Below are 25,369 nucleotides of genomic sequence, written 5' to 3'. Positions count from 1 at the left end.
AGGCTGATAGAGTCACGCTAAGAACAACGTCACTGAAATGTCTGGCGCCCACAGGACGGTTTGCTGGGTTTTCTCTCGTGAGTTTTTAATGTTGAAGGAGACTGCTGATCGCACCGACGACACGGCAGTGATGAAAGAATTATTTTCAGAATGTATTAAGATCAGCAACAGTTCAGGTGACCTAATGGAGACTGCTTTTGCTTATTCATTTAACACACTTGTGGCTGATCTTTGTTCTGATAACAAAAAGACTAGGTGAAAACCTTGAAAACAGTGAGCTAACTGTGTTGTCTGGGTTTTAATGCATCGTCAACATTACGGTTAGCACTCGATATGGTTGGTCTAGTATTTAGGTTAAAATTGATAATATACTTTTATGTTTATTTATAATTGATATGGCCCAATGTCTACTAGGCAGAGAGCACTCCTTGAGCAATATCAATGAGTGTGGCAAGGGCTAAGGAAGCTGACTCAGTTGAATACATGATATAGCTTGTTAAAAAAAAATGTTAGTCAAAAGCAACAAGAAATTTACTTCGGCTCCAGAAAACCACTGATCAATGTGATTCCACTGAAATAAACTGATTACACTGCACAATTTTGCTGTTACAGCAGGCGTTGTGCACAAGCCCTAAAGGCTAAACATAATAACCAGCAGATCCTGAATCTTGGAACTCTAATCCCATCATGCTCGGCAAAAGCATGAGCATATGTACATGCACATACAGTGTAGTTGCCGGTTGTGGGTCCCTACTTAGATGGTGATATCAGTGAAAGTGCTAACATTATGAGAGGCAGATGTACACATGTTTGGCCCCTCTCCATTTCCGTCGCCTTCTTTAGGGTCAATGGCCATCTCTCTCACCCCTCAGTTCACATGCAGACACAGAGGGTCTCTCTCTCGGTGCCTCCGGTGTGCTGAAGGGGCTCTCTGTCTGCTGCTGGAGGGAATAGTGTCTCTTTCACAGCTCTCCGACCAAGTGGCTGCGATGAACGGACACAGGATAAAAGCCACTTCCCTTGGATAGGAGACTCCATGCACATATCTTCATGAGTGCTGAGACACAACACACTTTTTCATGTGCACACGCCCACACACACACTCACTTTGCTGGATTTATGACAGGATCCTTTCACCCTGGAGACAGTATATCTAAAGGAAAGGCAGGTGTTAAGCCTGGCTGCTTGGTTCAACATGACACGCACAAACTGACATCCACTGTAAGACCAATGGGCTTTCATCTGCTGCAATCTGTTACTGATGATCTCGAGCCTATAAAAGGCAGCTTATTTTAATTAAATGCATTTTCACTGAAGAACAAAATGGCTGTTCATGATGCTATGGCAACTTCATCAATATGTCAGTGCGACAAAGGGGAAATAATGTTCTTTACACTTTATATTATTCACAGATCTTTTGACATATCATTGGAGAACGGATGTAAATACTACCATAATAAACGGTGGCTGAATTCCATTAATTGGCTTCAGGTCACTGGTAGGCCCACTGACCACTGAATGTCAGTCATTTGACACTTAGAGCAGAGCCATTGTTAATGTTAATAATCAAACCTTAATTTATCCAATTTTGTGGAATAAAAAAAGAGTATTAACAGGGTTTTTATTCTGAAGATGTTTATGGGAGACAGAAACAGACCTCTGTCTCTGGTTGTTGTAGCCAACAAAGAGTTAACTGCTAAATAGCAGTTGTTGAAGTTTCTGAGGAAGGCTGAGGACATAAAGTGCCAAAATAAATTTAGAAAATATTCATAAGAAAACTACAACTACAAAATAAATCATATTTTAAATAAAAATGTAAAAAAATAATTATTAGACGGTAACTCAAGAATCGTACGCCAGGTCATAGAATAACAATTATAATAAAGTTTTTTAATCAATTTATTTCACAAATGATTGGTTCATTTATATATTATACTCTATTTATGCAGATTAAATTGTATTTATTATTATTTATTTATTTTTACACTGAACAGTTTGGAGATTTATATATTTTATTTTTTCTAAATCATCACAACTGGCATATTCTTAAATCCTTATTATTGGTAACTGTGTTATAATGCAATGTGGCTCTTCATATTTCCACTCAATATGGACAGCAGTCAAAGAGGAGAGATTTCATTGTAAGGTGCAACTGGTTTCTCTGAGCATATGACTGCAAAGCCTTTGACCCTCTGACCTTGACTAGTTGGGAGAAAGGGGAGACCGGTGCTGTCATGGAAATATGACAGACTGGAACTGATGGTGCTGTAATTCTTCAGTTCAACATTCAACAGGCACAGGGATCAAAGAGCAGTCAAGAGGAAGCAGACGCAGGGGGTAGATGGGATTAATGAGATGGAGAGAAGCTAAGAGTGAGAGAGAGAAAGAGAGAGAATGAAAATGATTGACAATAGCAGCTGAGGGCCAATTTAACATTTTAACTACAGAAGAGCAAACGGCCATGAGACCCAAGTGGCCCTCCAGAGCAGTAAAATACAGCCTTCGCGAAAGCATGTATAGTTTGCAAGGTAACAAGGATACAATTTATAATGTATTCAATATGACAGAGCAGGAAGGGATGGAAGACTAAAAGGCTGATTCAGCATCGTCCCACTGTCATGTTATAAATTTGAAAGTGTATGTTTGAAAATAGTGCTATGGGAAAACGTGGTCGTCAACCCAACATACTTCAAACACCATATAGTTAAATTAATAGTAGAGTGTGTGTGTGTGTGTGTGTGTGTGTGTGTGTGTGTGTGTGTGTGTGTGTGTGTGTGTGTGTGAGAGAGAGAGACAGAGCGTGTTCAGTGCTCAGACCCTTACAAAAGAGCCTCTGCTGACGGAGTTGGACCACAACAGCATGGACAGCAGCCAACAAATCCTGCCACAATTACAGACTTTAGTTCTCTGGACTCCTGCAGGAGAGTAAGCCACACTGAGAATGACAACGTGAGAAAACGACGAATGGATGACAAAGCAAAAAATTGAATAAAATAAAATAGGGAAAAAAAAACTTTCAATTTGCTTCCAAATTGGATTTTAATGCATGGGTTGGTGGAAGCAACTCATAGCAGGTGTATACATTGTTTGAATTTGTTATGCTATTCAACCTTTAATACTTTCTTATTGGCCTCATATTCATCTGTGTCTTCAACCTCAACTATAACCTCTTTTTATTAGGACTAAGGACTAGATACACGTTTTGTGAAAATGTGAATTTCCCCATGATTAAGCTTTATTCTTGTAACAAAGAAAACTTGATTAACATGTAATTATCTATAAAGACACACACCGCCATCAAGGGCTAATGGTCCCCTTATGAAACCACATTTATATTCTCTACATCCAGATTATTATTTTTTTCCTTCAAGATCCACAACCTATTCTCACAGTTGATAAACGCCCTGTCTCTCTGAAAAAAATCTGTTTCAGATCCACACCAAAATGTTATTGTGTCTTCCTAGAGTCATGCCCCACCCCTCCACAAAATTCCATTGAAATTGCTTGAGCAGTTTATTTGCATAACCCTGCTAACAAACAAACGCAGTCGAAAACATAATATCTGTTGAGGTAATTAATTCATTTAACAGAATTTCTTTGATCCACATAAAAGTTGTTGGATAAAATCAAAAGGGGGTTATGTTCATTTCTCAGGTAACAGGCAGAGACTTGACAAAGTCACTGCAATGGCCAGGAAACACTGGGGTTGTATGGTTGTTGTTGCGGGTGGATTTTTGTAAACACACAAGACAAAATAAAATAACATGTATTCAGTGAGCTGATGGAAGGATCTTGTTGCATTTGGAAAAATATATGTTAGCGCTTTTTCCCTACATCCAGGCTCAAATAAATATATCAAGTAATTGGACATTGACCAAAGAACAGTACTGAACATTATTCTTGCGTAAACCACTGAGATAAGTAGTTACTTACTTAATGTAAAAGAAAATAATGTTAATTCAACTCAACGAAAGTATCTCAGTCAAACCTGATCTTTTTCAGAGCTGTTACCACAGTAAGGGGGGGAAAAAAATGAACAAAGGAATTTACATTCTGTTTACAAAAAGACAAAGCCGGCTTCTCTGTGGCTAGTTTGGGGTTGGGGAATCAGAATGGCCATATGCTCGAGTGAAGCATCACGTCATCGAGGACGCGCTGGTCATGGTCATTGTGTGGCAGAATGCTAAGGAGGTGGCAGTGGGACGTGCATGCGTATTCATTTGTTTGTGGATGGTCTGCATACATTACCACCTACGGCTTGTACAACCACATCTCCACTGCAAGTCAGACGTGCACGCTCACACACAGACGTGGTTCTTTCACAGCACTCAATAGCCTGAGAAAGCCCTTTGTCGTCCTTCGTTGTCGTGACGACGTGCCCGGGTCGGGTGAATAGAGAGTGGAGGTCCAGCTCTCCCGGTCTGTGGGCATTTTAATCAGCTTGTCACACTGTCTGTGGTCTAACAACACTTTTGCTCGTCTCTTTCTCTCTCTCTCTCTCTCTGAGACCAGCAACGCTTTTTTTTTTCTTTGAACAAGCGCATCCTCAGAAAAATCACTTTGGTCACATTTTATGATTCAGAGCTCTGGGAAACATCAAGTCTGATTTTCTGCTGCACTATTAAATTACAGAGTTGACCATGAAAATAAAAGTTCCATATCCAGATACAAAACCGATGATAGTGAACCAGAGTATTATTGCTAATAAGCCTGGACTGAGGGTGAAAAATCTGGTCTGTTGTGTCCCCATCCTCCAGTTTAATAAGTTTTATGGTTATGAGACATGCAGTATGTCTTCTGAAAAACCAAGAATAAGCCGAAAGAAACCTGCCATCTATTCCCACAGGAACTTACTGACTGGATGTTTGAGTTTGGGACTGGGATCTGAGCACAGGATTTGTTTTATTCATGAATGCGTTTGCAGCTCATGACCCTTGGCGAACCTGTGACTCATAACATGCTAAGTGGAGCCAGTCCTGCATCCCCTTTTGTCCCACCCTTCTCAACAAATCCTAATGCCTGTCTCTCACCCTCTCTCTCTCTCTCTCTCTCTCTCTCCACTGGGCCTGGTATCTCAGGCGCCTATCTGGATGCCACACATTTTCTAAACATTAAGTCAGGGATTCTTGGCGGTTGTTGTCCCTGCTCGATTGACTAGTGCAAGACACTGCAGGATTATATTATTACTTGACTTTAAATGTCAAGATGAAATAGAATTTTCTGTAAAAAAAAAACTAAGCTTCAAGCCTCCTGGGTTTTACTATGTGCTTCCAATAGCAGCTGCTGACTGACATTTGAGTGCCAGCATCTTAGGTGACACACTGTCAACCATATCTGTGTGTGTTGTGCTTCTGGGGGTTAATTTCCATAGGCTGCTCTAAGGAAAATCAAATCAAAAAAATAAGCAAAACTTCCAAATAAAAAGACCCAAACAGAACAACGATATTTATTTTGTGATCACAGAAAACAGTTACAGCTCCCCTGAAAAAACAACAAGAGAAACTATATAACACTTCTTTGGTCATTTTTTTTTACAACCATATATAGAGTTCAGTCCTCATTGTCCTGCTAATGTTAAACACTCTCATTGAGTGAGAGTGTGTCAAATTAAGCTCCCAAACTTCGAGGACTTTTCTGAAACTGAAAACTCTCAAAGTGTTGTATGGACTCACCCAGCTCAACCCATCGGCAAAGTGGTGAGTAGATAATAAGTGAATTTAAATTTTCCGGTGAACTATCCCTTTAATACATACTTGCTGTTAAGTTAGCAAGCTGGGCTAACACTTCCACCGGTAAAGTGGAAACTAGTTAACCGAGCTTGCTTACAATAACATGCTTTAAACTCAGCACTCTGAACATTACGCTGTAATGAGCAACTGGTTCATAATCAGCAATTATTTTTGGTCTTCTGAAACATTAGGCGCTGCAGCCTGAAGATAAATGACCTTTGGCTATTGTAACTAATATACTCTACGGGAAACTGAGATACAAATCAATTTGTATATTAGCTTTATGTGTTTTGGAGCAGTGCCAAATGGTGCTTGCAGTTAGCGGAGTTGGGAGCGCTGACCTGAACTTGCGACCCTATTGGCAGCCTGAGCTGTTGTGGGGTCAGTTCTACAAACACACTGGCTGCTCTGTCCGTCTGCTGCAAAACCAAATCAGCGTGGGAGTCTTCAACCTTTTGGATGTTTATGCATGTGTGTGTATGTCCGACCTGAAATAGATGAAAGTTTCTATCTGGATATTGGTAACTGTTTCAAACTCAAATTTGAGCGGCTGATTTTTAGAAATGCAGATACAGTTCTTAAAGCAGCTTGCTTCTTGGATGCTGGGTACTACCTGACTGCAAAAACAACCCAATAAAGGTTTAATGCCTTAATACCTCAGTGGCATGGCTGGTCACCTCGGTGTGAATGCAAAGACTGCCCACTTTCATCCCAGACGTGCTTCATCTGCAGCCAGAGCACTCATGCAGACATAATCTCACAGAATCACTAAAAAGGGAGCAATGACAGGCGTAGCTAATTCACATTTCATTCTGAATCACACTCTACAGTGCAGGAGTCCCAACGGGATTTTTGCTCATTGGGTGGCTACTGATGGGTACTTCCTGGTCCCAGTGTGGATGCGGCTGGTTAAACAGCTTTAAAACCATGATGCTTTCATCAACTCTAACAAAGGCCACCAGGAAAAGGCTGTCTAAGTACAAACCAATCGATATAATTGATTGGGCTGTGTTCATTAAGGAACATTGATCGTAGGGAATATTTGTTTAAAAGTGGAGTGCAACATTGACGCCATGTAACCGACATTGTCAATGATCTCCTATGAAAAGATCATTATTTAGAAGGATGCAACAAACAGAAATATTATAGATTTTTAAAAAAAATTAATATTATTGTCACCACAAGTTAATAAAAAACTGATCCAGAAAACAAGACTTTGGTTCCACAGGTTAAATAAGACTTAAGAGTTTATATCCACACTAGCACCTATCTAAAGCTTAAGACTACTTAAAGCAGGGCTTTAAGCTCAACACCAAAGTTAGCATGTTAACATGCTCACAGTTACAGCTGATGTTCAAGGCCTTCGAATGCATTCACACATTCAACTCTGAACTGAGCTTTATGTTTGAGCACAAGAGTCAGTTGGCGTAAGACAGACTGTTGTCCAGCTCTTACTGTATGAAGGACACCACAGATTCTGATTGAGTTTTATGAAAAAGTATGGAAAAAGACAGCCAATACTGCAAATGGTCTTCCGTGGGATAGCGTTGTGGTGACTTTCAGACATGCACATTCTCCAGAGGATTTGTATGTGAGAACGCTAATGTCCAGTTGAGAGCCTCGAAAAGAAAAAAAGAATACAAACACTTAATGATGAAAACGCAGGCCCATACACAGAGAGGACAAATCGATACTCAAGATAGAAATCAAAAAATTAGTATCGGATTAGAGCCTCATTTGCAACAGTATCGATATCAACACAGCTGTCTTCATCTCCTCCGATTGACACAAAAAGTCCCAGATTGAAGCTGAGAAAAGTCGATCATATGTATTTTTCTAATCCTTATTAAAAAAAATTTTAAGCCTCTTAAGCTCTTTTTAAGCCCCCCCCCCCTCGAAATTTGTATTGAGTATCGAGTATTTTCCTGGGTATCGGGTTTGAATTTCTAGTATCGTGACAACCCTAGAGGACACACACAAAGACGTCAAGAGAGCTTAAAGTGACAAGGGCAGACGGTGGTGATGTGCTTTAAACAAAAACCTGTGATCGCAACAGAAATTATATGTTACGTCCTGTCGGCTGCGCCACCAGTCGCCTGAATGCTTCGGAGATTTCTTAACTCCAGACAAAGTACAGATGCAATTGTGCAGACATTCTCGGGATTCTCTGAAAACAGCAATTACAAATACTAATAGTCTTTCCAGTTTCATTCAGCATGGAGTTCAATTAGCTGTGGAAAATACCATACTTGACAAGACAAGGAGTAGCTGGACTGACTACAAAATGGCCCAATCAAAATATTTTGACCAATCCCTATTTCCTCTTTCTTTTTTATTCAAAGTGACTTCAGCTCATTTAACACCCATGTTGTAGAGGCAGGTGGGAGTGACAACCTGCCCTTCTGTCGACAAGCCGTGTGATGGACAGCTTCATCAGAGAGAAAATGGACCCCCCCCCCTGTAGACACGCCTTTGCCCCCCTGATCTGCTTCCTGAGATTGGAAGAGAGGACAATCTGAACAGGTCTTTAAGAGTGGGAGGTCTTCAATTGTCAAATGCTTAATAGACTGTGCTCTCTCCATCTTGCTCAGGAACATGCAGACCTACAACACAATGAACGTGCACACACACGCACACACACACACACACACACACACACACACACACACACACACACACACACACACACACACACACACACACACACGAGTATCCACACACAGTCAGTACTCTACTATCTAAACCCTGTGGCAGAAAATCAAAGATGATTGATGAGTGGAGCCTGGCTGTGCTGAAGGTCTGAGGTGTGTCATTGTCATCTGGGGACAAAGAACTCATTGACAAAGGTTCAGCCTATGATAAAACCCTCAGGAAGGCATGGAGGGGATCCTGGATGTCATTTATCACGTGGAGTAGCTCTTTTTTTATTCACTTGTCATCTTTTTCAATCAAAGAAAAGCAGCGTCAGGATCAGGATATGGTAAACATCCAGCTGGAGGTCCAGTTTACAGAGCTGACCCAGTCTGCTCCAGGCAGAATGAACATGCTTTTCCTTTAGCGTGTGTTAAAGCATAATTCAATATGATGGGAACGCCTCAGACGATGTGCTACATTATAAGACGCCTTTGCTGCCATCGACAACTGTGTCTCCAAGAGGGTGTGCGGCTACATATCAGCAAATCCAGACAAATGCCAACCAAGCTGCTCTAGGAGGTATTGAAAGGTCTTTGTTCAAGCAAGAGGCACAGGCATGGACCCAACACTAATATGGCTAATGGCTTAGGGAACCCCACAGCTTCTTTAATTGAAGCTGGCTATCCAACGTCCAGTGGGGAGAGAGAGGAGAAACCGAGATAAGAAAACAGCAAAGGAGAGGGAGAGAGAGACTGGGGAGAGGGTAAGGAGCAGGGTTTAACTCTGATCTTGAAAAGAACGGAGGGGGAGTGGGGGGGTGTGTGTATGTTGGGATGGGGTGGGTGTGTGGGGGGAATCTGAGGATGAGGTAGCCAATCAGAATGTCCCCCAAGGTCTCAGGACACCTGGGATCATCAATGATTGATCAAACTAGAGGGTTTAACCATGGGAGAGGTGGGTAAAAATGAGACTGAAGGGCAAGAAATACAAAGGAGACCCTGTGTGTGTGTGTGTGTGTGTGTGTGTGTGTGTGTGTGTGTGTGTGTGTGTGTGTGTGTGTGTGTGTGTGTGTGTGTGTGTGTGTGTGTGTGTGTGATAATGAGAAAGAAAGAAAAAGGGAGGGGGGGATTCCACCACGAGAGAAAGAACAGAGAAAACATCAAAACTGACCAAAACAAAACCCACTCAGAACAAAAGACGGCGTAAAAAGATCCAAAGCTCCAGATTGAGTTCACTGTATCTGAACGTGAGAGGTTCCGCTGTGGAAGCAACCGCTCCCATCAAAGCCAGACCGCTGCAGCTCTACAGCGACCCTGCTGCCTGCCCACATGCTTCTGGCTCTGCTCAGATGAGCGTAAGACAAACAGAATCTCAGGCTGATCCACACCGACTGGAACATAATGCCTGGACACACACATCAGTGGCCTTTCTGTGACATACTGTATATGCTGCCATCTTGCTGCCACCAGAAAACTACTATAGGATCAGACAGGTTCAAGAAAAAAATGTTCATTGTTATCTTTGGTAGTTCTGACATCCTGATTGCTAATTACTGCTGCGCTATGCCTAATAAAGTGCTTTAACTTGTAACTTTTTAAATGTTAACATGATGTTTTCTTACTAATTCCTCAGAGAACACTTCTTCTGCCACAAATGCCCCCAACTCCAAAGCCTCTTACCTAAAGCTACAGTGGTTAATAAATTCAAGCAAGAATTAAGTTTTGTTTTGTCCCAAAGTATGAAGCTCAGCTAGGCAGCCTGGTAAACTTACTATGAAGGTGTCTACTCATCGGCTCATACTCATTTTCAGTTACGTGAATATGAAGCTTTATCTGTATAAACAGATTCTGCATGTGAATATACAGAATTTGTGGGCTGTTTGACCAATCATGCTCTGGTTGCCTGCAGGTAAACAGTTCATGTGAAGAGCTAAAGAGACAGAACATATTGACTGAAATGCATCGCCTCTCAGTGTTTTTATTTATCAGCATTCATATGAAGATAGCGGCCAATGGACCGTTTGACTTGCATGATAAAATAAACTAGTCATTCTCTAAACAGTGAACCCGAACAGAAGACAGTGACTTGGCCTGGACATCCACTGTCTACACCGGAATCTCCAAAACATTTGCTGTTGCCCCTAAAGGCTAATTGATCTTCAGGTGATTGCTGATGGTCAACAAGATTATTTGAATTTTGATATACATAAATATCTTTAAAATAATAAATGTCGAGGTGTATCATGATAGAAGGCGCAATAACACTACATGTATGACACAAGGAAGTAGTTCTAAAATACATCTGGCAATCAGTGATAGTATGGGATAAATGTACATTTTGTTGTAAGGTGGAACACATTTTTATTTAGCTAGCAACACTGACACTAATATGACTCTGGTGTGTTTTGTCTTTATATGGAGTTATATTATGGACGGCCATGGATTTACCTCCAAATGTATTTTAATTGTCATATAACATGTTCTCCTTATTGTTTCACAGCCTAACACTTGGCGGAGCAGTGAAATATGTCTGGCTTGGTAGCTGGCGCTCGGGTAAAGCAGATTGGCTCCGAGGGTTGCCTGGCATTGTTGCTGAATCTTTGAATAAAGACCTGAATTCACTCCCTGTGTCAGGACTGCTGCTTCCAAATGCATTATTAATGAGGATAGCCCGACTGATGCCTGGGATTAATTACAGTAGCTCTGAAGATTACCCCCCCCACACACACACACACACTCAACCCTCTTTTTTTCTTCTCTTTTACACTTAACACAACCAAGCCAGCAATATTTTCTCTCTTCTTATTCAGGATCAGAAATAAAACATGACGGTTTGCAAGAGTCTTGACAGTGAAAACACTCAAACAGGCATTACTGTCTGGTTAAATCATTCACACTCCACACTGTGCAAAGCTTGCCCCGTATTTTTTCTTTTAGATTTAACTTAGCAACAGTGGCACTGTGTTGTTGTCACCTGCTTGGTCACAGAGAGAAAAGCTAAAGGCTGAGAGCTTCTTCTTTGTTGTCCTCTTTTGTCGTGAGGCTCGCTGACAAGTGCAGCTGCCTGATGCATCACAGTAACATAGCTAATGTGGTGAAGTCCTTTTAATGGAGGCTATTCTCATTTGTGTTTTTAATGCATATCTTTCATTTCTAAAAGAAAAACGTGTCCACACCAGCTGCTTGATGCTATAAATAAAAAGAGCTTGTGTGAATTTCGGTTCCTTTTCGCACTTTGTGATTCTTCATATAGTTACTTGAGGTACATTTATTACTTGTGCATGTGCATCTTTAATTTCATACTTCTTTATCACTTTATTCTCTTTTTCTTACTTATACGTTCATATCTGAAATGTATAAATTAATAGACAATTTAAGGCCAATTGAAACATAAACAAAGGAAAACAACCAATAAACAGGAGGGTGCCTTCCAGACAACCGCAACAAAAAATGATTCTCCAATTCGGGATACTGCGTTCCTGGTCAAGCTTCACTGAACTTAGTATAAACAGGTGAACAGCTCTTTGTGCAGCAGCGGGGACACAGCTTCAGGATTCTGAGGACTGAGTCCAGCAGTCTGTCTTTACTTGCCATGGCTAAATTACTGCAGGTCAGTTTTACAGTTTCAGAAAGAAAGCTGCAATCACCATTTCTGCAGGCCAAGCAAACAGCGTATGCCAAGCAGGCAGGTTCAGAACTGACACTGCACTTGTTCCATGAAAAAACACAAAATTAAAAAAAATTAAAAAATGCATATAAACTCTGATAAAACTTAATTCTCTGTGCTACACAGTGTTAACTGAATACTGGGACAATACAAAAACACACTTTTGTTTATTTTGCCTCACTTTTCACTTAATATTCACTGAGTGTATTAATCACAGCTAGTCCCTTTGGTCCCTAACATTTGATAAAAACTATAGTGCTTAGCTGCATTAGGATTTTTTTATAATATATTTGTGAGCCATTTTTGATCTTCACTATAAAGAGCCTAGTTAATAAAGTAAAAGAGCTATAGCGATGGACTAATACATGGTTGCTCTTGATTGTTTTCATGGGATTAGTTGAGAAAAAAAAAAAAAGAAAAGCACCAGCCTTATCCTTAAATTCAGATGCTATTACTGTTTTGTGAATCCATAATTCTCAGTCCACATTCATTATGCTGTCATTTGGATGACATGATTACGGTACAATTTTTCTCGCTAATCCTGCAAAAAACAACTCAGAATTTCTCAACAATGGCTGACGACTGGGCGATCACCATGAGAATGTGGCGGATCTTCCATCCTCCTCATTCATCATCCCAACACGCAAGCAAAAAACACTCATTCTCGATCAGCATGGGTTGTCGTTGGTTTCAATTAGTGGACCCATCATCTGACACGGGGCCACAGCAGTCTCTATTGATTGGCTAAAGCTATAGAAATGCATGTGTCAAGGGCAACTGGGGTCAAACTGTGAACCACGGTAAAAGAAAAGATGCAACGAATGACAGGAGGGAGGGACAGAGGGAGGAGAAAGAGGCAGACGGACATGGCCTATGTAGACATGCCTCTGTAAGAGGGGGAGAGGAAGATCCATTTAGATGGGACATGAGGCCGGAAGGCTGCAGTGTGTGAGTGTGACTGTGACTGTGTGTGTGACTGTGTGTGTGACTGTGTGTGTGTGTGTGTGTGTGTGTGTGTGTGTGTGTGTGTGTGTGTGTATGTGTGTGTGTGTCTTTGTGTTGAGAGGGAATAGCAGATTTTTGCAAAGTTGTTCTTAATCTGGAAAAGAAAAGATATTGGCTATGGGGTTTATGTGAAGTTAGTCAAGTGTAAAGTTAAAAGTTTCTCTAGGATTAAGAATCGTGTGAGTGAGTGAGTGAGTGAGAGAGAGAGAAAGAGAGAGAGAGAGAGAGGGTGAGAGCTTGGTGGGGGGGATGATTCAGCAGCTGGACAAACAGACTTCATCCAACTACTGTTCAACTAATGGACACCACTAACAGCCTGGAGCAAGCAAGCAAAAGCATGAGCGCACACACACACACACACACACAGACCATAGCAATAACCTGTTCTCTGTTTCTCATCTTGCCATCACCCACTTTCATGTGAAAGCATGATAATACAATAATAAGCATGGAGCATAGCTTGTGGGCTGAACCTGGAGGGAGGTATCGTTTGTGCAAACCCAGAATAACAGAAAGGCTGAGGACCCCACCTGGAGACGCAGAGGGAGCAGCTACCATCTGTCTATGACCAGAGGCACCGAGTCGTCAAGTTCAGTAAATGAAACGTCTCCATGGCAATGACCTTGGGGGGGAAAGGTCTGTCCAGAGGTTAAAAACCTGTACAACCCACTAATGAACATGTTCCAATGTATTTCTTTGAATGTTTACGAAATGGAAAAGAAGTAAAATGTGTTAGTTACAGAGTTGCAGCTTCAGCAAGAAAGCTAAATATTCCAAAATATCACTCAAACCATTCAGCTATTTTCTCACATTTAGAATTTCCTCAAGCAAGATTCCTCATCAGTAGAATTATGTACAGATCATAGGTGTTTTCCTTTTTTTGTTTTATTTCTGGTTAGTTTTCCTGTATATAAAGAGCTGTTGCAATTTCAGAATCAATACACATTTAACCAACCACTCACTTGCTTTTTGCGCTGCCTGCGGTGGAACCTTTAAAATGGCGGCACCAACCAATCAAATCACAGTCCAGTGACCTGACAACACATCAGTTCTGTTTATTTGTCATCACAACACTAGATTTACCAAACAATTCATGAAAAAAGTCTTACAGCTGAATCCTCACGCAAATATGTGAATCTGACACCTGCTTTTAACTGAAACTGTGTGTGTGTGTTTGTGTGTGTGTGTGTGTGTGTGTGTGTGTGTGTGTGTGTGTGACAGGAAAGAGAACCAGAAATGTCAGGCTGTCACACATTCAGGTCTCTCTAAAGATCTGGTTACTGTGTTGGTGCCTGTTTTCTCACTGTGTGGTCAGCTGTGCCTTAACCCACCCCTTCACACTAACAGATGCACGGATGCATATGCACCCTCACAAACACACACAAACGGAAACACACAGTACTCTGCACAAACATCTTCATTTCTTTAAGCAGGAAACATGACTTCTGGAGTCTTGCAGCAAATTAAATAATCAAATGCAAATTTCATTAGAGGGTGTCGCTGATCAGTGCCAATGAATTAACCATTGCTCAACTCCCTGCTGAGATTTATATCTTTTAAAATGTGATTAATGAAAACCCATCATTGCTACACAACACAGGGATAAGAATAACTTCAAAACATGCACTGCATCTGGCATCACTATGAATGAGGATAAAAACGTCAACATATTTCTGTTCCAGGCAGATTTAAATCAAAATTAACTTGATGTATGGCTGTTCTTTATTTGTGGGATAACATTTATATAAAGCAGCTCCAATCAATGTGTTTACAACATCAGCTGATCAAATCACAGCGTGAAAGGGGTCACTAGTTTATGGAGCATTTTAGCATCTAACCATGTTTCCAGATGTTTCTAATGAAAATACAGCCAACTATAAATAGCATAATATACTATGGGGACAATTCACATACTTAATTAAATTAAATACATTACTTATTTAATTGAATTTAATTGAATTAATGAATAATGAAAATTACTGTTAGTTGCTGCACAAATTTTAACAACAACAAAGCTGTGCAAGCAAATAACTAACTCATAAATTTGTTGAATTAACTTTACTGGTTTCCAATTCTATAGAATATTTGTTTATTTGTATAGCGAGCCCTGTTGTTTCAAAATGTTTTGCGTTCTAAGAATTCATTGTTGAATCAGCATGACACACACAAATCTATTCTCCATGTCTCTGATTATTAAGATTTGTGCAGCAGATAGCTGTGGTACTGACCTAGACATCAACATACACAAATCCAATATAAAAAAACAATTTCCATTGGGGTTCTTCGGTCCTTATGTCAATAATCTTGGCTTCATGTTAATAAGCAGGCATGTTTTTACTGTGGCTCACAGCCAACTGGATCAGACAGACATGAGGCGGACTTTTCGACTGCCGTGGTCAAATCGCTCAAACAAACCATCTAAATGATTTCATCTTTCTGCTGCAGCAGCTCCATTTGAGGCAAATGCACACAAACATGTGGCTTTCTCTGCTCCATTCTGCCCACAGGCCAAGGTCCTCTAGTAAATTATACCGCTCAGCACAGCACAGCATCCCTCTCCACTGCTCTCCTCATCTAATAAACACTTGAGCGAGCAGCCTCTTACAACGACATGGAATAGTTTGGCAGGGAAGCATCTATGTGTCAGTTCCTGTGAGGCACAGAACAGGGTAATTTAAAGCCACTTTTCAGGTTCAATACCAACCTTCCGGATAAATCTCACATAGAGTGTGATCAGCAATTTCCTGTTGAGCTATTGTTTAACAGTCGGGGGAAGGCCAACATTTGTAACACACCTAAACAAAAAGCCAGAGTTTCTATTCTGTTTAAATTGTTTTCAATGATAACACCACATAAAAAACTTAACTCAAAGAAAAGAAGTTGAGATAACTGATAGTTAAATTACTCATCGTACTGCTTTCTGTTCCTTCAGAACAGTATTTACTAAATTTCAAAATAGCACAACTATATAACAATACACTAATACATGTACATAATAATGCTATGCTAAATTAATATGCTAACTTGACTTAGCTGTGACTGATTGTCACTCTTAATTGTCAAAATGATTACTGCTCATACAATTTGCAAAACTTGCATTGGCAATAATTTGCATGTGGGATACACAGATGTTTCTTTTAATTAAAAAGGCAGAAAGAGGGTCAGTTACTTCCAGACTACTGACAAAGAGAAGTCAGTGCAATAATTAGAAAATGTCTACCAGAGTGGCACAGTCAATAGATGCATGTTGACAAAAAGTCAATAATTACTGAGGTCAATATCTGTCGGCCAATCGTGTATCGAAAAATTACTCTGGATCTACATCACAGTCTAATCTAGAACAGCAGTATGGGCATGTCAGAATACTTGTGTAAAAATAAATACATGTCTTTAGAAATGAGAGACATACAGGGGCAGAGTCAATATGCACATATTTCACACCATCGCAAGTTAAACTTTAGTGAGCTGATACATAGGAGCATGTTACAACATCCAGTTTCGTTTAACCTTTGTCTTAATGGAACAAGAAGTTTTTCTCCTCCTCGAGAGACCTGTTATTGAGTGAAATAATGAATAATGCTGAGAGCTAAAAGCCATGGAAAATACAATTCATAAAGATGTGTAAGTGACTGGGCCTTACAAGGCTTCAGGTTGAACACTACAGTACAGAGCACTTCCAATGGCAAAATGTTGTATGAGTTATGTGATGTATCTCTTGGTACTCTATTGACAAATACTGATTTAACCTGACATGTTGGTATGGTAAGAGTATCATGTTGGCTCTTGCCTCCTATGGTTTCATAGTATTCTGGTCAGACGTGGGCGTATAACAGTATACCACAACAAAAAAATGCCTAAACACAGGTTCTGACTTGCTTTTAAATGAACCAGCAGCCAGCGTTATCTGCCCTAGACAGGAGTGGACTTCATACTGGGTGGCCAGCAGGCTCACCCCAGAGGTTTTATGGTTTAATCTTCAACCTTATTACTTTCCCCCAGCATTTCATTAATCAGTGGGGGGCTTAGGAGGTTTTTAAATTCACTAACAATATCACAACATAAATACATAAATTATGCTTAAAATAGAACTGCATGAGGAGAGACACTTCAGAGAATTAAACAAGAGTAAGATCAAGGCATGTGCTAGAATAAATGTAATATGCCACATTGGAAGTAATTGAGGTGGAGATGACACTGGACTCAAAACAAACATGCCATTAATGCCAGCCTGTGTTTAACTAAGGCAAAAGAGACATCAACAACACTGTTTTTGAACCAATGAGCTGATCAAGGATCCTGGACAGATGTGACCCTGCAGGAAAAGATTCTTCTCATTCCGCCCCCTTGTCTTGAGTAGCCTTAGGGGGTTTAACCCATCCACTATCTATTGGGATCTAAACTGACACTGTGAAAATCCCCTTTCACTGCTGATAAACCTGAGGATCAGACCGACGCTCATGTAACAGCCAGCCCCTGCAGACAATGAGGAAAGCAAAGCTGACTTAGCAGTAGCCTCTGGACCTGCTTTCTGTGTGTACAAACAAGTAATCCCAAATCCATTAGCTGGTCTGACAGCAGAGCAAGCAGAGTCAGGCTTTTTTGATCAATCATTTCCCAGAATGTTATCTAGACAATTGTGCAAATGATATTGATCCTTCCTTGACCATTAGGGTTCTCAGTCCTTTGTTAGCAGAAGTTATTAATTCAAGCCTAATCTTAAAAAAACACAATGACACAGATCAAATGTTGATGGTGTGACTGAGGGTTGTGCTCTGATTACATTTCTGCAGGACATTAATGACAGTTGCCGATGATGTCACAGCTCATTTCAGAAATCTCACAGGCAAATGCAGAGGTATGTCTTCAAGACAGGGAATGCTCCACCTGTGCATCATTCAGATCGTCCAAAGGCAACTGTCCAGAGGCCTGTGACAGGGGGCAACAGCTTATGCAGTAAGAGAGTGTATGTTTCTGGCTACCACCAACTGGGCCCCCGTATGTAGCAGCCCAGCAGTGAGGGCTCAAATATAGACAGAAGTCAAACAGACAGTATGACAACTGCGATTCAAATTAACAAATGGTTGGTTTGTCCTCCAGGTTCAGCTATCAATCAGACCCTGATTACTATCGGACAAGGCAAGGTCATCAGTAATGAACCAGACAAAAGGGGAAATGGGAAGGAAAGAAACGTGTATCACAATTGGAAGAGGAATGTATTCAAAGTCAGTCCCAGTCTGTACAAAAGAAATATGCAGTATGATCTGGTTCTAATTTGGTTCAAGAGGGGGAAACAGTTTGAGTTTCCAACTGCGTTGGCATCAGTTCATCACACACAAGCTGCAGCATTTAAAATTAACAAGATCAAGACCTTATGTTGATCTAATGTGAAGCAATGCATTACCCTGACTACACGACAAAAGGAACATCTATTTTATCAGCTCTGATTCTACAGTGGATAGGGAGGGTTGGCGCCTGAGGCAGCAATATAGCAGGCAGCTGGGGGGTTTAAGGTTTTGTCTAGAGGCAGGGCTGAGGCTCTCCAGGGAGCTGGGTAAGCTGGGTAAGGGGACAGGGGTGGTGGCTGAGGCCAAGTGCTGGTGGCATGGCACACACACAACTGTCCCACAGCTGAGGGCTGCCTGAGAACAATAAAAACCACACCCTGTGGGTTTAATATGGCATGCCTCCGTCTGACCTAATGTAAGAAGATTACACATTCAGAAAGGATTGCATTAGTGACGGTTAATCTTGACCATATTGCTGTATTAGCTGCTTACTTTAGAATCCAATCAGCAAATGGATTCTGTGTAACTTGGGATGTTGCTACAATTCATCTGTCCCAATATGACACTCGTGAGGAACACAGGGCAACGATATTACCACCTCCATGGTAAGGGGGTGTGCCATTAGGGTAAGGTACACAACTGAATTGGCTTAGATGACTTAAATATCACCTTCCCAAAAACCATCAAATACATCGCTGCTGTCAAAGTGCTGAAGAGGCCAGACATTTTATTACACTACATTAGTTCAGATTAACTGGAGATTACTATTCCTGTCATGGAGGGAGTGTGTCTAAATTCAGAAAAAGAGGACCCTGTTGGAGTCATAAGCTGTCTGTAGTGACACAATATTTTCAGGGGCTGTATTTTTCTCTTTTCACTCTCATTTTTGCAGTCTTATAATTTGTGGCTTTGATTGTACAACCTTTCTCCACACTACAGTCCTTTTCACTGTTCCAGGTAAGTGCAAGTTAACTTCCAATAAAGAGACACAGAGCAGACCAACCACAATGGGTGAAGAATTACTGAACAACTTCCCACCTGTGAACACTGATAAATGTGTTTAATGGGGCCCAGCCGGAAGCAACACTGCTGAGGAATAACCCATCTGTGGACTTTAGCAATTCATCCAAAGATGCACTTTCATGACAAAATCTACCCATCCTGTACCATGGTCAATAGGATGAGAGGATGAGGGGGATTTACATTTAAGCACAGTGGATCGAGGCTGCTGCTAATGAAAAGAAGTATTTATTAGGCTGCCAATCTGACCGTCAGCCAAACTCCCTCGAGGGCTTACTGGGGCCTGGGATCCAATCTACCCAGCAGACAGCAAGCATATCTGAACCAGGGTCAACCGATTGTGAGGCATTTTGACTGTGCTTGTAAAAATGATGAAAAGATGTGGTCTGACATCATAGAGGAGGTGAAAATATGGGGTTAGGATTCACACAATGCCGTCCATTTTCCTTATCTTTCATGGGAAGCCTGTGGCCACTGTGGTGCCCCAGCAAATGTGCTCTGTCTCCACTCCCACACCCCAGCACAACACAAACACAGTCCAAACACAGTCCACACACACACACACACACACACACACACACACACACACACAGACACGAAGAAGAATGCACCATGAGGGACCACCAGCTGTTGCAGTGACTGATACTAGGAACGCCCGAAATACTTCTTTCATCAAATTTCGACATGAACATTCTTTCTGTTTCAAATACTTACCTTTGATCAGAATGGAACTTCTCTCAAGATGTCTTCCAGCCAGTCACAGGGTTTAATCAAACGCTTACCATGAAATCATACCTGACTGACACGCATTTACTGACATGAGCTTATCGAGACTCAGCATTTGATCCCATCCAATCCCAGTCTTTTCTTTCTGATTTTCATGATTACGCCCAGCTGATGCCTATGTGAGAAAAGTGCTACGAATATGCAGATGACTCTCCTCCTGCATCTCACGTCCTACTACAGTATGTGACACCTGAGATGAAGAACTGAAAAGACTGCTGAGGAGGATTCACTTGGCTCCTCATTTCAAAAGCATTAACACGCCTCTCTCTTTTTTGTATCCACTCATTTCCAGTTCTCACACTGGTGAAAGGCAAACCACTTAAACCTACAATGTGCCTGACACTTGACACCTATAAATCATAACATCCTGTCATTTGCTGCCTACATGCCCCGCAGTCTTACTTTTATGATTCATAGAAAGGGCTGGAAAGTGGTCGCTTCAGCTGCGGAGCATCGCTTTTCAGTGGCCAGCTGCAGCTGAAGTGGCCTTCGACCTATTCCTCTGTGCGTGTCTGTGAGGGGTCTGGGGTCTGGATGGTAACCTAACCACTTCCTGTATGCCACCTAATGAGGATATTCACCCTGCAATTTGATTTGATTTCAAAAGCTCTGCATAATATTGTTTTATTGTTCCATAAGGATTTTGAAGCCAGAAAATCAGAATATTGGCTTAATGTTGTGAAACGTTATTGGCCAATCAGGAAATATTACTAAATACATTACCAATCATTTTGTTCCTTGGGTAATTGAAAGAAACTGAAAAAATGTGTTTGTAAATTAGCTATCTTACTCCTCTATATGTGTCACTTGCTAATTTTATTTTATCTTCCTTTTCCTATTGTTATTTCTGGCACACAATCATTAAATCTTTTTCCTATTTTTCTAAAGTAACAACTGCTAATTTTCCTTCACCAACTTTTTTTTAAATTTGTAAATACTTGTATGATAACCTCAGCACTTGTCAATATACATCCGGTACCGGAAACCAGCACGATACATCTAACCGAGTTAGCTAAGTCATGTTTTTTGTTTATGACAAGAAAAGAGACATTACATAAACTTACAAGATATCATAACATGTTTAAATCAGACTTTTTCAATTATGGTCCTAAAGACAACAAATACACAGCTAATGATAATATAATGAAGATGGAAGCTGTGTCTGTAAACTTAAGCTAGTTGACATTAACTTGCCAGTTGTAATGGACAAGTTTCCACCATAGACTGTTTATAAAGATTGACGACAAGACAGCTCCCCAAAAGGCAAAGCATCTTAAATGTCCCCTGGTGGTTGGCAAGAGAACAGGTCATAAACTGCCTCCTCCATGTTAGTGGATGGAAAATGGACCAACCCTTCACAGTCAAAGTAATACATTTTTAACAAAGATGGTTTCTGTCATTTGAGGTCATCTTATCACACTTATCTTCCCTCAAGCGCTCATCTTTCAGTAAAGTTTTTGATAACATATTTGATGCAAAAGGTGTGACAACATGACTGACTCGTGATTGGTCGAGTGTGCTTATTGGCTGGACCCTAATACTCCTGCTCCATCCCAAGTTCACTACTAGAAAGACCCTGGTTCCAAATGTGCAAAATAGCAGCTTTCGTATGCAGATTATGTTGGATTCATTTTTGCGAAGTTGCATCCTGTCATCAATCTTTTTATACAGTGTTTTATGAAGAAAGTAAGCTGCATAATAAGAAAATTAAACCTTTATGCTTTTCCTAAACAAACGAATCGGGACACAACTCAAAAGTATAATGTTTTACAATCTATTTTACTTAACAACATTGTTAAGTGTATTCAGTTTTATTCTGGACCTTTCAACATTATTTTTTTCAGCTTTCCTGCTTCATACAGATATTTTTGTTCCAGTGGCAAAAAAAGAACATTTTGTAAAGAATCTATCTGTTCCAAACACCACGGTTTCTGATAATGCCATAACCATGCTCACTTTCATTCATCCCCCACAGTCAAGTGTGGGTAATGTGATATCGAGCCTCTTGAACAGACCCTTAGCAAGCAGATGGCCAGCTATTCAAATACATCTGCATTCTGGAACCCAAAGAAGAAGAAAAACAGTGAAAAGAGGAAAAAAGGTTCAAGGCTGGGCTACACAACCGCAAGAATCTTCACAAAGGTTGTATGAAATGGGCTATCGAGCCATTTGACCCTCTTAAAATACATTTGAGAACAACCATTCCTGTCCAGCAGCACTGACTGTTTCTCATTGCGACCAGGAAAATACTGATGTTTTGTGAATTATATTTGGAGAGGCTTTTGATTTTTGATCAATCTGTAAGCTGTTTCTCATATTGCAAGATGCAATCTGACAGCTGTTGAAGAAGAGGGGGACCAGCTGCTGAATTCATCTGGATCTCCATTTTTTCACAAAAGCAGTAACACAGCCCACACTGGTGAGCTTTTTGATTTTAGAATCAGCCCGCTAGTACACCTCATACAGGTTCACCGCAGAGGCTGAGGGGGATCCTCTCAGGGTCAAGGATCACTGAGAGTGCGAACAGCATAAATCGCTGCTCATGTCTCTAAACACACACTCCCTCCATGACAGGAGCACTGTACCTGTTATGTGCTATTTATACGGAGAGAGACCACACTGACTGTGACACTGTGCGTTAACGAGGGCCAACCTGATCAGTTTCTGAGGAGTGATGGAACCGTCTCATCCCTCACCACCATGAGCACCGTACACAAACAAAGCATCCAACAAGTGCAGAACTCGCTGAAAACCCTAAAGGCCGGAGAACTCATCTTGTCAAGTTCAGTGAACATGGTCAATGCAACCATTTCTAGTTTCTAAATAAGGCAATAAACAGGCAGCTGTGTGTGTCCAGCAGAATGCTAGCAGGTGAACAAGGCATTTGACATTTGGCTCACACAGCTCACACACATTCCTGTATCAGCTGACAAAAGAGTGTGTGCATGGCATGTTGTGTGTGTGTGTGTGTGTGTGTGTGTGTGGCCTGAACCCCACTGCTCAGTATGGTCCACAGCTACTGTAAAGTTTTTTTCTACTTATATATTTGTGAGGACCATTTTAAGCATAGACCCTACAGAGTGAGGACACTCAGGCCGGTCCTCACTTTTACAATAGCTTGTTTCAGGGTTAAGACTTGGTTTTAGGGTTAGGGATTTACTTTGGATGCATTATGCCAATGAGTGTCCGCACTAAGATAGAAGTACAAACGTGTGTGTGTGTTCAATTCAAAGGGATTATAGTCATTGTATTAAAGATATTCAAGGTGTAGGTAAACACAGATCGTGGAGTTTACAAACTGTCTGACACACACACACACACACACACACACACACACACACACTTCAGACAAACAAAACACTTCATGAATTTAACCACATGTATCACTTTAGCTCTTGTTGCGTTGAGGAGTTCAAATGAATGCTCATGAAACCAAAGTGATTTTGGCTCATGACAGCCACACATTGTTTTTGTATTCCTCCATGCATTTAATGACATGATAACTTTAAACGTACCTGTTGGGTGAGGAAAGTGCGTGAATCAGTCGTCCATGATGCTGGAGGAAACACATCCACGCCAACAAGCAGAAAGTGTGTGATGAGGTCCAGCGCGTCTCCCTCACCTCACACAGTTTGTCCTCACACAACGACAGAAGACACACACTGGTCTAAAAGGACAGACTCACCCCGACTCCTCAGTGTGTGCACGTGAGTGTGAGTGTGTGTGTGAGAGAGAGAGAGAGTGTGAGTGTGTGTTCAGATCAGAGCCGGGGACCAGTCCCTCTGCTGCCGGGATCAGGACAGAGGAGCGTCTTCACCTCTGAGCACCGGGCACCACGCGGAGTCAAGCCAGGCATGGTGAGGCAGGATATCCGATGGTGTTCCCTTCAAAATAAAAGATCCCAAACTTCGAGGAAGCAGAGGCAGCCTCAACCCAGAGAGGAACGTGTGGCAGCTTCTACAAGATGCTTGGAACAATCCAGCCAGCAAGTGCATTGAGAAAGTTGCACAGATGCGGGATGTCAGCCAAAACTATTTTGCTATGTCGGTAGTCTTCATTTATTTATTTGTTTTGTTTTATTAATGTAGTCACCTGCTAATAATAATTACAATAAATATGATCATATGTTTAGAATTTCTATTTTCTAAAAGTTTTTTGAAAGGAGACACCACAACAATGCAGGCGAGTACAAGAAAGATGGCCAGCCGCAACTGATTAAGAACAAATAAAGTTATTTTAAGGTGGTCTACATGCTTTTTTTTTAATTATGCAAACCTTACTTTTGTTGAGTATCAACCCAACTCTGAGATAATACAGGGAGTGTCAGGTACATTTTAATCCTGTCTTTGTGTGACTTCTCTTTTGACTCAAATCAGAACTTTAAAATAATAGTTTTACATTGAAAGTCCTGCACGGACACAGTTGTTCCTGTCTGCAAGCTTGATACTGTGGGCTCTAACTTGATTGTATTGGAAGAACAACAGTGGAAAACGTATTAGTGTGTGCTGACTGTTCAGCAGTGAGTTAGGATTTAAACAGTTTTGCTGAAGTCAATTACACATGCCACATTGTTGGTAAAAGACTAACTCTATTTTGATTAATTCATTTATTCATCAGGAAATCATACACAATTCTGAGTCCAAGTGGCCTTTTTAAGGTGCTTGTTTTGTCCAACCAACAGACCAAATATAAAAAGTCTTATTCAGTTTTAAATCATTGGAAGCCGTTTTGTTCTACTTGTGGGGGACATTTTCTATTTGAATCACTGGCTGTGCATTTATTCGGGGGGAAAGGAACAATGACCAACAGCTCGAGACGCTCCTCTTCATCTGTAAAATGACATGTGACCGCCCTCTGCTGGTCGAGGCTCGCCTCTGCTTCAGAGGATTTATGTTTAATGTCGTGTGTGTGTGTGTGTGTGTGTGTGTGTGTGTGTGTGTGTGTGTGTGTGTGTGTTGTGTGCGTGTTCTATAATTGTATCTGTGTGAGGACCACTTTAAGCATAGACCCTACAGATTGAGGACATTTTTGTATAGTGAGGACACTTTGCCGGCCCTCACTTTTTCAAAGGGGCGTTTAAGGGTTAAGACTTGGTTTTAAGGGTGACAGTTGAGGTTAAGGTACAAACGTGTGTGTGTGTATCTTAGACTGTTTAGGTCCACAGGCAGGGAGAGGACATTGTGAGGGGCTATGGCTCTAACCTGAAAAATGACAACCTGGCTATAAATTCCTGTAAACTATTTG

General features: G+C 41.0%; 1 protein-coding gene across 3 annotated transcripts in view; it reads right to left on the bottom strand.

Moving 5' to 3' along the window:
• The window catches only part of LOC109630843 (plexin-B1-like), a 62,192-nt gene extending 38,226 nt beyond the window's left edge, over nucleotides 1–23,966 (bottom strand). For 2 of the 3 annotated variants that reach the window (XM_020089278.2, XM_069526994.1), the window contains exon 1: nucleotides 23,641–23,966. Coding sequence is in view for 2 of the 3 variants with exons in the window: in XM_069526994.1 (XP_069383095.1) it covers nucleotides 23,641–23,696 (56 nt within the window). In the remaining variant the exon portion in view is untranslated. The remainder of the gene's footprint in view (nucleotides 1–23,640) is intronic. The other variant, XM_069526995.1, reaches the window with a different exon arrangement.
• Between the last annotated feature and the right edge of the window lie 1,403 nt (nucleotides 23,967–25,369).

The sequence above is a fragment of the Paralichthys olivaceus genome, chromosome 6, assembly GCF_024713975.1.
Source record: "Paralichthys olivaceus isolate ysfri-2021 chromosome 6, ASM2471397v2, whole genome shotgun sequence".
Classification (NCBI taxonomy): Eukaryota; Metazoa; Chordata; class Actinopteri; order Pleuronectiformes; family Paralichthyidae; genus Paralichthys; species Paralichthys olivaceus.
Note: the sequence above shows the minus strand (reverse complement) of the source record. Positions and strands in the feature narration are given on the sequence as shown.